Below are 14,006 nucleotides of genomic sequence, written 5' to 3'. Positions count from 1 at the left end.
CAGCGTGAGCGGCCAGCAGCCGCAGTGAGCGGCCGTCCAGAAGCCGGCAACTGATCTGCCTCGCCCGGGAAGAGCACAATGATGGTGCCAACTTGGGCCGGTGAAGCAACGTCCTCCACAACTAGACTGAACAACAAAAATGACAGCAACTTGTCTGTTCCCCTTCTCCCCAATAAAAATCTTAAAAAAAAAAAAAAGTGAGTCCTACTTTGGGACTGTCCCCAGCCACTGAGAAGTAAGGAAAGTACATTGCTGCTGTGGTTATGTGCAAGCAGAGCACATTCCAATGAAGCTGAGCTAAATCTGCCCTGGCGCCTATTTTCTTTGGGGCCCATGCTCTCACCCTCCTCCTGTGTACGAGGTATCCAACGGGACCTGCAGGGTGAGGAGAGCCAGTGCCACAGCAATAAAGCATCTCTGTGGGCACTCCCTCAGTGGAAAAGGCAATTTGCCATGGCCTTGAGTGTCCTGGCATGTTCTCGCTGATGACACCAAGAATCCAGCCCTTACTGTTCCTTACCCGGGCCATTTATCAGGGTTGTGATTGCAGTAAGCAACCTTGGAGGACATCATCATCTGGAGGGGACTCTTGGGAGCATGTGCCTGGTTTCCCTGACTTTACCCATGCACTTTCCCCTTTACTTTGTGTGCTTTCACTGTAAAATATCATGGCTGTGAGCACGACTATACACGGAGTCCTGGGAGTCCTAGTGAATCATCAAACCTGGGAATGGTTTTGGGGACTCTTGGCATGGCTGCTAGGGGCAGCAGCAGCCATCCAGCCCCACTGACAACACTGGAAGCCTAGCTGCCATAAAGGCCAAACAACCATCTGAATGAAAAGTCCTCACCTTTGCCTAGATGTGCTCCTAATGACCAGGCATGTTGTATTTTTACTAACTGTTGTCAGCGTGCTGGCCATCTGGTCTGCCGCTTGAAGATTACAGACTGGCAGATCAAAGACAGCCATCCCTTTTGGGGCCATGAACTGTGGAAATGAATTGTTGACAAGTAAACAGTCTGGGTCACTTGCTTAGATGCCCACGGTCAGGCCCTTTGCCTGATGAAACTGACCAGAATCAAACTGCTGTTTAAGTCTACACTACCCAGATGGCAGTCAGTACCACAAGCATGTGGCAACACACCTGACACCGTGGACTGGCACAAAGCCGACTCTGTATTTCTGGTTTGACTATCTAGGGTCCCTGGTTGGAACAGGATGGACTCGAGATCATTAGGACAATGACCAAATGGTTGAGTATGTTCCTTTTCAAGTCCCCCTACTGTGGCCCATGTGGGCCAAGATGGGATATACGATATGCCTCTGAAAATTTTGTAAAAATACCCTTGCCCCATTTACATCTGACCCTCTGGACATAAGCCTAGATGAGAGTGGGGATGATTGGAGAAAAAATGAAATTAAAGGTTCTGGGACGTGACACACCAATTTTGTACCAATCATCCCAACATGTAGGGAAAGAATACCTTAGATCCCAGGAGGTGCTGGGAACAATTAATCTTCTTTGTCCCTTAGATCCAGCACTGCTACTTGGCAAAACAATCCTAGGGTCTGCCCAGGCCAAGTGGCAGCTACAGGTGAATCTGACCAGCTGCTGGGTGTTATTCTCAACCACGTGATAGGAAAACTGACTTGGTCAGTACTGAACTATTCTGCTGGGCCCAATGCATCAAAGGCAGCTCCTAGCGTGACCCTGTGCAGACATACAGGCTGGTACAACCTTGTTTCAATCTGACAGATAAAAACCTATCTGCTTCTCTGGATGCCTGAGTGGCCTGGGGTTATACAACTCTGCGGTGACACTCAGGGTTCAGCCAACCAATGTAACGGTGACCCAGATCAACTGTAACACATGGGGTGGGCCACTGAGTGTCTCTCCACTGGGATGAAGGCTGCTTTGGGTCCACCTACTGCCCCCTGTAATGCAAGAATGTCAAAGAACAGCAAATCAGTCTAAACTTTTGTGTGGGTGGTAATGGGTAATAGGCTGGCCTTAGATCACATCCTGATTATCTAAAGGGAGACCCTCTGGTCCCTAAGGACTGACCACAGCTGGCCGAGTCTAGGCCCCTGGACATGGCTGAGATCACTACTGCAGGCTGACCTCATCCTCCTGCTCAGTGCTGTTGATGGCAGCCTTAATTAAATGCAGTATGAGACAAATTGAGCAAATTTGGCCCTAGCCTCTACTGGTCAGATTGATGGACAGAACAGCACACTCATGTGGAAATCTGAGTTAAGCCAAGACATGTAGGGCTGAGGAGTAGGCTGTGGGGGAGGCAATCAGCCACAGCTCTCAGCAGCCCTGCTGGGTACACCAAGAGCAATGCCCTCACTGCTCTATACCTCGGCCATTTATCAGGATTGTGTTTGCAGGGAGCAACCTCAGAGGATGAGGGATGTCTCCCCCCAAACAAAGAGGTCTGCTTCTGTCCACCACAGAAGAAGTAAACTTCCCAAGCTTGGTGCTCCTCAGCGTAATGCAAAGCCACTGCCTGTATGCGTCCCCCAGCCCTCAGAGTCCCTCAGCCCTCTAGGATGACAGCATGTGCAGGAATATGGGACAGAAGCCTGGCTGGGTGATCAGAGGCTGAAGGGCATGACTCGACCTCCCCTGGCTTCCCTGTCATTCACCTGATGTGGAGTGCCAATTGTGCACTGGGATGGGTATGTTCACAGCCTCTGACTGCCCCCCACAGTGGAGGTCCACATTCCATGAGCAGACAGGCAGGCTGAGGCTAAGACAAGGGCTTAGTGAGTGAGTGATGGTTTCTGGACCCAGACGCAGGCATGTCTGGCTCCAAGTCCAAAGCCGGCACGCTCCACCCGGCACCCCAGCCCCTGCAGGATCTGGTTTTCCACAGCTCAGCAGAGGCAAAGCAGACACGGCCACAAGCCCCCACAGCTCACCTCTGTGCCGTCTACTTTAAATGGGTTCTGGAAGTCAGAGTCTTTTTCACTGATCCCCAGTTCCTGGGCCATCTGCAGATGAGGAAAAGCTAGTCATCCTCTGCCTTCTCCTGCCTTTTGCTCACCCGCAGCCCACTCCCTCCACGTTGGAACCCAGGCCCAAGGCCTGGGCAGATGTGGGCCAGGTAATGACCCTGAGGAACCCAGGTCAGCACAGAACCCCTTGAGATGGTACCTCCAGGTGCCGAGGCTTATCACAGAAAACACAACCAAGGGCTGACATTCGGGCCCGGCTGCAGACAGATGTGAGACTCATGGCACACTGCAAGACAGAGGGCTCTAGCCTGTCTGCACCCCAGTCCTTACCAGGCTAAGGATGGGCGAGTGGGGCCCCTGGTCGAAGACGCCTGACTGGTTGCAGAAGCTGATGCCCCAGCGAATGAGGAGATTCCAGTTGGAGTTGTGGTCGAAGTAGTGATGCACGATCCTTGGGAAGCGCAGTACCACGTCGCCGAAGAAGGCCGTGTTCTCCAGCACTTGGGAGAAAGCTGGCGAGAGGACCCTGATGAGTGGCCTGGGCACATGCCTTTTTACTGTGCTCCTGGCCAGCCCCAAGCAACCCCCAAACAACGGCGGGAAGCCCACCAAGCAGAGAAGGGACCAGTGCCCACTGTCCACAGGCTGCTGTCCCCACGTGCAGTACATGATAAGGGCTTTATGTTCACCTGATCACTGAATCCTCAAAACGCCTTTAGAGGGAGATGTGGGTGCTGTTCCCATTTTACACAGGAGAAACTGAGGCTTAGACAGCTAGTGAGTGGCGAATCGGGGCTGCAAACCCAGGTGTGTGACTGCAAAGGCCCTGCTTTTTCCCCTGTATCTCATGGCTTAAAAGACTCGTTTTCTGTGGGGACCAGTGGGTGTCATTCTGCACATGGAGGCATATGCGTCACAGGAGGCTTTGCTGGGCCTAACCTCCCCAACTTGGATCCAAATGTCCAGAGTGGGGCCCTGGTGTCAGCACAACTACGGTGTCTGCGAGGGGTCAGGTCTGTTAAGATGACCAGGGTTTATTTTAAAAAAAGTTCTCTAAGTTTATTTTATTTTAAATGCTTCTTAAGTTCTTAATTTTGAAAAAATTTTAAACTTATATAATATACCACAAAATTCCTTCACTTGGCTTCCTCTGATGTTATCATCTTACACAACCACTGTACAACTTTTAAACCAAAAAATTAACATCAATACGATACTACTAACTAATCCATAGATGTCATTTGAATTTCATCAATTTCCCCACTAATATCCTTCTTCTGGTCAACAAATCACTTTAGACTGAGCTTAGTGTCCATCATGGTGGCAGGTCCCCCTGACCAGGGCTAGCATGATGAATCAGTATAAACCCAGCCCTGGAGGCAGCCCTCACCAGCACGGGCCAAGCCACACAGAGATAAGCGGACTCCTCCAAAGATATGCCAGACTGGGTCTGAGACAAGTGGGGCTGGGACCCCTAGGCTTCAGACAAATCGTGAACCTCGAAGAACTCAGGAGTGAGCTTGGTTTACAGGTAAGAGCCAAGGCAAACCACTTACCCTCTTTCATCTGAAAAACAGAGGTAATAGTGCCTTTCCTCAGTTCTAGTGGAGATTAGAGATATTTGTAAAGGTGTGCGCCATTCAACATGTAAGGGCTACTTCTATCCCCTCTCAGACAGTGTAATCTAAGAAATTGTACTGTTAGAATGTAACCAGTTATTGGGAAAATCACCACTGGAGAGAAATTCTTGGAAAGGGGATGAAGGGACACAGAACATTCTTCTACCTTATTTATCTATGTTTGTCCCACCATGTTTCAAAAAAGGTTTAAGGGGGCCCCAGAGTGCCTCAATTGGTTAAGAGCACGAGCTCTGAACAACAGGGTCACCGGTTCGCTTCCCACATGGGCCAGTGAGCTGCACCTGAGCTGAGCTGCCACTGAGCTGCCAACAGGTGGCAGGATGGCTCAGCTGGTGAGAGCACGTGCTCCTAACAAGGTTTCCGGTTCAACTCCCACATGGGATGGTGGGCTACATCCACCCGCAATTAAGACTGAACACAGCACCTTGAGCTGAGCGGCCGCAAGCTGCCAATGGGCAGCCGGATGGCAACTGGACTTGCAGCTGAGCTAGCTGCACACTCCACAACTAAGACTGAAGGACAACTTGGCTGTTCCCCTTCCCCAATTCCCCAGTAAAAATAAAAATATCTTTAAAAAAAACACAAAGATTTAAGGTGGTTGGGGCTTCTAGAACAGTGGTAAGGAGTGCTGGTCACTGTCCTCCTGACCCATCACTTCGATAGGCCTGTTTTTCTGTCCTGTCCATGGGAATAACCCTCACCTTCTCTACCAGGAGGGCCAGGGTGGTGGAAAAAGCAAGGATCCCTGGAGTGAGAGTGGGCAGAGGCTCCTCCCTGGTCCCCCTGCCCCAAGCCCAGGGCAGCATGAAGGAATACATTTGTGTCAGGGACACAGAAAGTGGTTCTGAAGCCCAGAAATTCTTGAAGAATATACTAAGTGCCCATTCACCAAAGGGGAACACTTGGAAGGTGCCACAAGAGGGTACTTCCAGAGAGAGAAAAGAGTGACAAGAACAGGTGGGAAGAAACCACTGAAGAAAACCCCGGTGGCTGGGAGGAGGAAAGGGACACTGGGAAGAGCATACCATCCTTCAGTTTCTCGTCCTGGGGGAAGGGCCCATCTGGGAGCACGTCCGCAGCAAGGAGCACTGTCCGGGAGTCCTCCAGCACCTAAGGGAACCCTGCCTGGCTGAGTGGCTTTGCAGAGGCCTTCACAGACCAGCCCCAGCCCTGTTTACATAAACCCTACTTCAAATCTTTTGTGCATGCAGTTGCCTCTAACTGAACACCATCCCCTGAAGTAACTCCTACTTATCCCTCAGTGCCCAGATCACAGACTAAGCCTGCCAAGAGCTGCCCCGCGCCTGCACACACCTTGAAGAGCCCCTTGAGCATGACGTCAAGGATCTTGTATTGCTGGTGGACATCATTCAGCTGTACCAGGTTTTTCAGTGCCAAGAGCTGCTCCCGCCGCTTCACCTCAAACATCTTCTTGTCTGAGCAGCATTTAAGTTAAGGAGCTGGCACCAATACTCCTGTCTGGATAACCCATGGGTTGCGACCCAGAGGGCCCATTCCTGAGGCCACCCTCCACCCCTGCCCCCAGGAAAGGCACAAACGGTCTGAGAACAGTTTGAAACTGTTTTCTGCGATGATGTTTCATTGCAGAAACATCGCATCCTGCAATGTTATCATTTGTCTAGTTCACAGAGGATTCCACAGCCAAGAGCCTGAACACAACCCCTCAGATCTGGCTCCTGCCCTCCCCTCCCCCTGGTGTTCCTGCCATCTTCCACAACCATTCACTATTCCCAGCACCTTCCTTCTCTCCTCTGCTCACACTGTACACTCTACCTGGAATGCGCCTACCCCCCCCCCCCGCCAGCTTCTCTGAGTTTCTATTCTTTCAAGACCCAATTCAAAAGCCACAGCACAGTGTTTCTCCTTGCCCTTCCCATGTTCAATCACAGCACTGGTCACAAAGTACAATGTGAGGCCTGTGAAGGTCTGAAAGCCAGGGACTGGTCCTGACTCATCTTTGTGTCCCTAAGATCTGGCCCAGAGTAGGTGGCCCAGTATGCCAGCGCCTGAGTCTCCGCCTAGGGACTCACCCACATATAAGTACAATTCTCAGAGCCTCCATGACTCTGAGAGATGTGCCTTGCTTTCTCCATTTCATATAATAGGAAAACTCAGGCTCAGGAGAGAATTGACTCGATTAAAGTTTGATTATCTTACCGTTTCTCCCCTGTTCCCATCAGATGGGCCTGCTCCATCCCTGGAATGCCCCCAAAGGGTTGTGGGTATAGAGAGACCTCATTTATCAGACCCCTCTCAGGCGCAGCTCATTAACTCCCTCCAACCCCAAAAGGTACAGATCTCCAGGCTTGGGTCCACGGAGGTCCTCAGGGTGCCTGTGACTCCTGTCCCAGACAGTAGCAGGACAAACAGGAAGGCCAGGAACTGAAGAAGGTCCATATCTGCACCCCTGGAGCTAGGGGAGTAACCGGAAACACGAGGTAAGACCCAGAGCTTGGTGTTAAGAGTGAGGCGAATGGCAACCTTCCCCAACATGGCGTAGCCTCCAAATACCAAGAACCCAGTCCCTGGCCCAGAGCCTGTGAGCAGCAGACACACAATAAAGACCATGGGATGGTAGGAGGGAGAGAAGAAGATAAATGGCAGCAATGAAGGGATGCTTAGAGTACAGGAGTCAGTGTGTGGAGCTCTGGGCTACAGCCCTGGCTCTTCCTGAATGCGGGACCTCAGGCAAATTGCTCAGCCTCTCTGAGCCACAGCTTCCTCACTGTAAAATAGGGATAAGGAGGTCACCTCCTTGCGGTAAGGGGGGAGGACTGGGTGACACACCGTGTCTGGGGAAGGAGAGGCTGGTCAATATCATTCCCTCTCAACCAACACCCCCCTCCCCATTACCACCCTCATCCCCACCTGCCTTCCAGGAAGATATCTAGTCAAGGAGGCCCAGGCAGTGAGAGGGTCAGTGAAACTTCTGGTGTTTTCTTTCTTCCCTGACTCTGTCATCAGAAAAGAAAGGATGCAGGGCATGAAGGGAGGCAGGGTCATCTTGGGGTAAGAGGGATGCTACTCACTCACTTTGGAACCATAGGCACCACAAGCGAGACCTGTTCCTATTCAGGCAACATTCCCCAATTATTTCTTGAGTACCTATCATGTTCTAGGCACTGTTCTAGAGCTGGGAATACAGCAGTGAATAAGACAAAACTCACTGCACTCATGGAACTTATTTCCCTAGCAGGAGTAAGAGACAACCAATAATCTTGTAAAACAAGCACAGAAGGATGAGAGGGAGTCGATGGGGTACAATATTACATACCATGGTCAGAGGAGGCCTCAAATTCAAATGACAGGGGCACAGTTTTACCAATGTAGAAACCAAGGCACAGAAAAGTGAAGTGACTGCCCAGTCACTCAGCCATTCCCAGGCTAAGCCAAGAGTCTAAATTAACATAGGCTATCTCAGAGCTGGTCACTGTTCCACCAGGACACCTACCCCACGGAAGAAATGCTCAGTTACTGACAGTGAGATCCCGCAGCGGTCATCCAGAGAACGGCCCCCACCTACATAACTGAAACCTAGAGAATGAAAAGTAGTCCAAGTTCACCCAGGATCTCCTAACTTCCAAAGTCACGTTCCAGGCTAAAGCAACCGGACCAATGTTGGAGCAAAACTTGGGGCAGAGGGATATCTAACAGCAGGTAATGACTGAAGCAGGGGAGGAGAAAAGAAAGTCGAAAAAGAAGACTGCGTGGGGCAGATTCTACCTTCTCTACCTACTGTTACTCCCACTTATCCCGCCTCTCAATCCCGCTCCACGCCGGTGCGTCCCTAGAGCTTTTCCCAACTCCCCGTGCTACTCTGAACCCATTCTGCAAGAGTGGCGTGGTGGTGGTGGACCGTGAGCTGATCACCGGGGTTCGCGGACCCAGGTGGCCGCATCGAGGCTTTGGGGCTCCGGGAGGGAGAACGAGTCTTTCCAATGAGAAGAGGCGACCGGGGTCGCAAATCTTACCCCCTACCCCCCGCTGCGGGCTCGGGACCCTGGCTCCCTGCCCCATCACCGCCACCTGGAGCCTGCCCGCTCGGCGACCCCCGGCCCCCATCACCTACCAGGCTGGCAGTGCGGGAAACGGGAGGAGAGCGTGCGACTCCGCTAGAGGGTCTGCCAGAACAGCAGGCGCTAAACTCTAGTACTCGCGAACAGCGCGCTGGGACAGCCGAGCGCCACTCCGCCCACCGCGCCGCTCCTGACCAATGAGCGTGGGCCGCGACGGTGACTTCACTTCCGGTCCCGTCCCGCCGGTCTCGTGCGAGGTCAGCTGGAGTCTCGTTCCATCCATCATACGTTGCGACTCCGGATTGTGGTTTTGGATAGATCCGGTTGAAGTTAAGTCGGCGTCAGACTTGAAGGATGCGTCAGCAAAGTGGAGCCCTGACCTGGGCCGACGCCCCCACTTCCAGAAACTGTTTCGGCAGCTGACAGTTTGGCAAGATCAGTTTAGTGGGTCGTGACTGGCACTTTTTTTTTAAGTAACTTGTAGTGCGGAGTTGGCACATCCGCTGCTCGCCCCTCCGATCCACCAAGTTCTAAACCAAGTTGGGCGGGACTTCTCCGTCAGCTTATTAGGACAGATTTCGGCCCACTTTTGTGCAGGGTCAGTATAGCCAGACCCGAGAAGGAAGTGGGACAGCCAGTTAGGGCACCGGGACCTTCAGCAGGCGTGCGGGAAAGGAGCGAGAGGCCCGGTGGGCTGAGCTCCGAACAGGAGCGGCAGTTGTGGAGTGCAGACCTTAAAAGAACCGCACATGTGGGTATACAAATACAAGCTCCGAGGGGGACCTTCAGGGTAAGGAACACAAGGGACCTACTTTACCCAGGGAAGAGCTGAGCTGGGACAATTTTGCTCAGCTAGGAATGCTGAGAAAGATTTAACCTTAACTTCCTTGCCTGGAAATTATTGAGGCAACCAGCTAGCTTTGGCGCTCCTTAATGTGTTACCAGAACAAATTCAGTCCCGTTTCCCTGAGGAGGCCATTCATCCTGCCTGAGGAACCAGCTGGAGGAGCCAAGATAAGTGGAGAGTGAAATGTTTTTGGAGAGCTCACACAGGCATTTGAGTGTATCACTTTATTTCCTGGCTCCATTTCAACAATGGAGTAACCGGCTCCAGTGAAATGGCTGCAGTTGTCATCCATTTTCCCCGAACCATTGTGCCATGACTTTGTCTTCTCCAGGTCTCAGTTCTCTCCATTTCTGGGCCTTCAAGTCCTTAGGGTCAGTCTCTGATGTGGGACAGAGATACAGCCACCCCTCCCAGGCAGCTGGCAGCAAAACATGAGAGGAGAACAGAGAGGTAGAGGGGTGGGGCTAACCACGCGAGAACCACACTTCCAGAGCCCCAAAAGGGCAAAAAGGTCAGACAAGAACAGAGGTGCTCCTAAGAATAGTGGACTGGATTGTAAGATTGAGACCTGAATACCTGGGCTAGGTAGTTGCTATGCAACAGGGAACTACTCCATGGAAAGGGGAAAGAGGAGAGCCATGGAGGCAGCCGGTGGAGGGAGGGAGGAAGTACCACCATACACATATACACTCCGTACAGAAGTGTCTCTGGAGTACCCCCTGAGGGACTCTGCCCACTGCCCACAGCCTCAGGCTTTTCTCAGTGACATGCCAGTCACCCAGCACCCACCATGTTGGCACCTGTGCCAAATGGGCTAGGCAACTTGCTCCAAAGCTCTTGGGGGAAGAACTAGCTCCTTCCTGAATTTGGTGATGTGGTTTTGGAGACAGGCAAATCTGGGATCAAATCCTGATGCTACCCCTGTGTGTTCCTAGTCATGTCATTTAACCTCTCTGGTCCAAGTTACAACAATGTTAACACTCCTAGCTGCTGTAAGGATTAAACATAGTGCATGTCATGTAACTGGCCCTTTGTAGAGCCTTCATAAACAGAACAAGTCATTGTCACTGCTATCGCTATTAATTATTCTCATTCACCCCTGCTTGCTTTAGAGGACAGGGCTGTAGACAGTGCACACCTCTATCCTGAAGCATGATGCCACACCATCCCATTGCCTGGGTGACCCTGACCTGGCCAAAAGCTCCCAGATGCAAGAAAGGATACAGCATGTCCTGTAAGGGCGGCTGGGCCGAGGAGGCCCTGGGGGAAAGGCCCTCCAAGGAGACCTGTAGGGTCTGGGCTATGCTATTATCAGCCAGGAGGCCCATGCTTTGGACCTGAGGGAAGAAAAAGGCAGAGAAGATGGGTCTTCTCAGAGCCGGCTCCACACAGGCCCTTTCTTCTCTCCATCCCCTGCTCTCCTGAGCCCCCACTGGCTGTTGTGGCCAGAGCTCCCACCCTCCACACATAAGATGGTGTGGAGAGTCTAGCCTCATGGTAGCTATATGGCATCCTCTTCCTACCCACCTGCAGGAAGAAGCCACGCAGAGCCTGGAGTGTGCTGTTCGAGAGGGAAGAGAGGTCAGCCAAAGCTGCGCCTTGCAGAATAAGACCCACCTCTTCATGAGACAGGATGCTGCTGCTCTGGAACCGCACAAACTGGCCCAGGAGAGAAGCCACAAACACACAGTGATTCGGCATCTCCTTCATTCAGACATTTCCTGTGGCCCTGCTGTGCTCAGCACTGGGCTGAGGACACAGATCTGTAGCCCACAGCCCCCTGCCTTCAAGGAGCTGAGAGTTGGTTAGGGAGCTGTGTCATGGGAGAGTGGAATAAAGATGCAGACTGCAAGACCCTGAGAGAGCTGGCCCTGCTGAGCCCTTTAGTTCACCCCTCCCTTCACCCTTGCACCCCACACTCATGGTCAGAATGGATTACGGTGGTTACCCAAATACACCACCAAGTGCTCATATCCTGCTGGTCTCACTTCACTACCTGGATTGCATCCTCCTCTTTGCCTATTAATCCTTCAAGCCTCAGCTAAAATGTTACCTTCACCAATGAACATTCTTTCATTGTATCAAAGGAAGGTACTAATTAAGTGCTGACTACATTCTTATTCACCCCTCCCTCCCAGATCTGGCAAAAGTAGAGTACTTCCTCTCTTCTCTCTATTTCCACACACCAAGCACTGATTTATTATTCTTGATCCACTTCACTGTCATTCACAGGCGCCCTGCTTTGGTGTTTATTCAGTGGGCACTTAGCATATCTTCTACTCTATCACTAATAACTTCACATTTGAACTATAGTTTCCTTGTCTATCTCCTTCTCTAGACTGAGGGATCCTTAAAGGCACAGCATTTGGCCCATCTGCATCTTGGGTATCTAGCGCTGGATCTGGCATGTGGCAGGAAGGCTCTGGTCAGTGTGTTTTGTCAGTGAGGGTGTCCGGCTCCTTGAGGTGAGGAGCATTGGGCATTCAGAGGAATACTCTGAGCAGGCCTCTTGGAGGGTGATGGCCTGCCCAGCCCCTCTACCTTTGAGGACCAGGGTTACCTAAAGCAAGGTGTCCCTGGCCTCCTCAGGACCACCCAGCTCATGGCATTCTTCAGACCGCAAGACCATCCTTCTGCACTTACCAGGGTCATGAGCCTCAAGATCTCAGGTCTGAGGAAGGAATTCTCTCCAGCATCCAGGAGAGTAAACAGCAAAAACCGATTCCAGGGCTGGGAGGCCACATGGAGTGCTATGGGAAACACCAGTCACCCTGGTCCATTAATGCTGTTTTTCCAAGGGCCTTGGAACATTACTAAGGAGGACTTTCTCCTATTATTTTAAAATGGGCTGCTCAGCTAGAGGCAGGGTGCTGGACAAGCTGACCCCAGGGAGTGTCTTTCCTCCCTAGGCTTCTATCCCCTATGCTGCCTGGCTCAGGGAGACTGCATATCCTGTGGCTGTGGTTAGTAAGTTGCTTGACTACTCTGAACCTGTGTCCTCCTCATCTGTATACTGGGTATAACAGTGCCCTGGCAGTATTGTTAAAAGAATTAAACAAAATGAATGTGATGAACGTGCCCGATCTCGTATGATCTCAGAAAATGAAGGCGAATCACAGAACAGGGGATGGCAGTCTAGGGCAGGAGGTGGCAGGGGCTGGCTCCCTCCCATCTCCCCCATGAAAACATCAGAGAATGGGGAGTGTTTCTACCCATGGCTGGGCTCCTGGCATGCAGGTAGTCAAGCAAGGCCTCCAGGCAGCTGACACAGGCATGGGACAATAGAGGGTCCTTCTGCAGGAAAACAAAACACAACAAAAACACACAGACGTTCATGTCACATTTTGCCACCAGTGGTTTTTGGTGCCAACCACGAAAAAAATTTTGGTTTTCCGAACAATTTGGATTTCATAATTTCAGATTTGGGGTTGTGGCCCTATAGATAATGAAGAAATGTTTGTTGTGCTTATACTGATAATTTACCTTCATTCGAGAGACTATTTTGTTTCAGAAAAGGAGATGGGCCTTGGGCCCCACTAAGAGATTCATAGATTATAGACTCTGTAAGAGCTGAAAGAGGCCCCTAACTGTATAATGTTTGCTGACATTGCTCTTTTCAATTCTACTAGTCTCCTTCTCCTCAGTGACTTGGGTCTATCCTTCTACAGTATACTCCTGGGCCTCTGTTTCATGAGCATCCCCTTCCCCTAAAACATAATCCCAGTGTTGGAAGAAACCTTAAGGGTCACCTAAACCCATGCCCTTCCTGCCCTGTAGCAAGGAGTTCTTGCTGGGGACCCCTGGCTTCTGTTTGGAAGCCCCCAGCCACAAGCCACTCCTCTCCATTCCTCCCATTCTACCTTCAGACAGTCCTGCCAGGAGACAGGGCCTCCTCCTGTCTTCCTGCAGCTCCACCCACTGGCCTAGGTCTCCATCTCCAGACAAACCCAGAACAAACCTACTTCTTTTCTGTTATGGAGACACTCAGGGATTTACAGGCCCTTTTTAAACTAAGCAGAGGGGAAGTCTGCCGCTGGCTCCTTACTCCCACGCCACCCAAATCACTCCAGTGAGCACAGTCCTTCCTTCCTTGGACCCCTTCACTGCCACGGACCTGCCCTCTTCCGCCATGTGACCCAGCATAGTGAACCCTGGACACTGTCTCCATCCTTACTTCAACCCAAACTTCTCTGTGCTGTGCTCCATGCCTAGGGGAACGAGGCTGTTCTCATAGGCCCAAATCACTCAATCCTGAAAGACTCCTCTTATTTTGCAGGTAGAGAAAGTGAAGATCAATAAGAGGAAATGACTTGCTAAACCCCTTCAGACTTAGGGTCCAGGCAGGGGCTGTAATGCAGATCTGTGTGACTCTGGCCAGTGCACCTACAAAGTTCTGGAGATGGATGGTGGTGGTGTTCGCACAACAATGTGAACTTGTGCACAGGTGTGCTTGCAGGACAGGACTCGGCAGCCACTGAGCCGGAACAGGGCCCAAGCCTGGAGCATCCTCTGTCTCC

The 14,006-nt window shown here is 51.6% G+C and overlaps 2 protein-coding genes across 4 annotated transcripts in view; both read right to left on the bottom strand.

The window, feature by feature from the left end:
• Positions 1-9,393, bottom strand: part of CCDC134 (coiled-coil domain containing 134) — a 16,326-nt gene extending 6,933 nt beyond the window's left edge. Inside the window, exons 1-7 of one of the 3 annotated variants that reach the window (XM_019633891.1) lie at positions 8,696-8,844; positions 8,078-8,160; positions 6,921-7,039; positions 5,920-6,041; positions 5,631-5,715; positions 3,296-3,477; positions 2,930-3,001 (exon numbers count right to left, since the gene is read on the bottom strand). In XM_019633891.1, the coding sequence (XP_019489436.1) occupies positions 2,930-3,001; positions 3,296-3,477; positions 5,631-5,715; positions 5,920-6,041; positions 6,921-7,023 (564 nt within the window). In that variant the 5' untranslated portion in view covers positions 7,024-7,039; positions 8,078-8,160; positions 8,696-8,844. Of the gene's footprint in view, positions 1-2,929; positions 3,002-3,295; positions 3,478-5,630; positions 5,716-5,919; positions 6,042-6,920; positions 7,040-8,077; positions 8,161-8,695 lie in introns of all 3 variants that reach the window. The other 2 variants (XM_019633890.1, XM_019633892.1) reach the window with 2 other exon arrangements.
• A 51-nt stretch (positions 9,394-9,444) lies between these two features.
• The window catches only part of MEI1 (meiotic double-stranded break formation protein 1), a 70,570-nt gene continuing 66,008 nt past the window's right edge, over positions 9,445-14,006 (bottom strand). The window contains exons 25-29 of the mRNA XM_019633889.1: positions 12,702-12,783; positions 12,133-12,239; positions 11,017-11,148; positions 10,714-10,826; positions 9,445-9,907 (exon numbers count right to left, since the gene is read on the bottom strand). Coding sequence (XP_019489434.1) covers positions 9,862-9,907; positions 10,714-10,826; positions 11,017-11,148; positions 12,133-12,239; positions 12,702-12,783 — 480 coding nt within the window. The 3' untranslated portion in view covers positions 9,445-9,861. The remainder of the gene's footprint in view (positions 9,908-10,713; positions 10,827-11,016; positions 11,149-12,132; positions 12,240-12,701; positions 12,784-14,006) is intronic.

Source organism: Hipposideros armiger, unplaced genomic scaffold, assembly GCF_001890085.2.
Source record: "Hipposideros armiger isolate ML-2016 unplaced genomic scaffold, ASM189008v1 scaffold_1430, whole genome shotgun sequence".
NCBI lineage: Eukaryota > Metazoa > Chordata > Mammalia > Chiroptera > Hipposideridae > Hipposideros > Hipposideros armiger.
The sequence above is the reverse complement of the archived record's forward strand: the minus strand, read 5'-3'. Positions and strand labels throughout refer to the sequence as shown.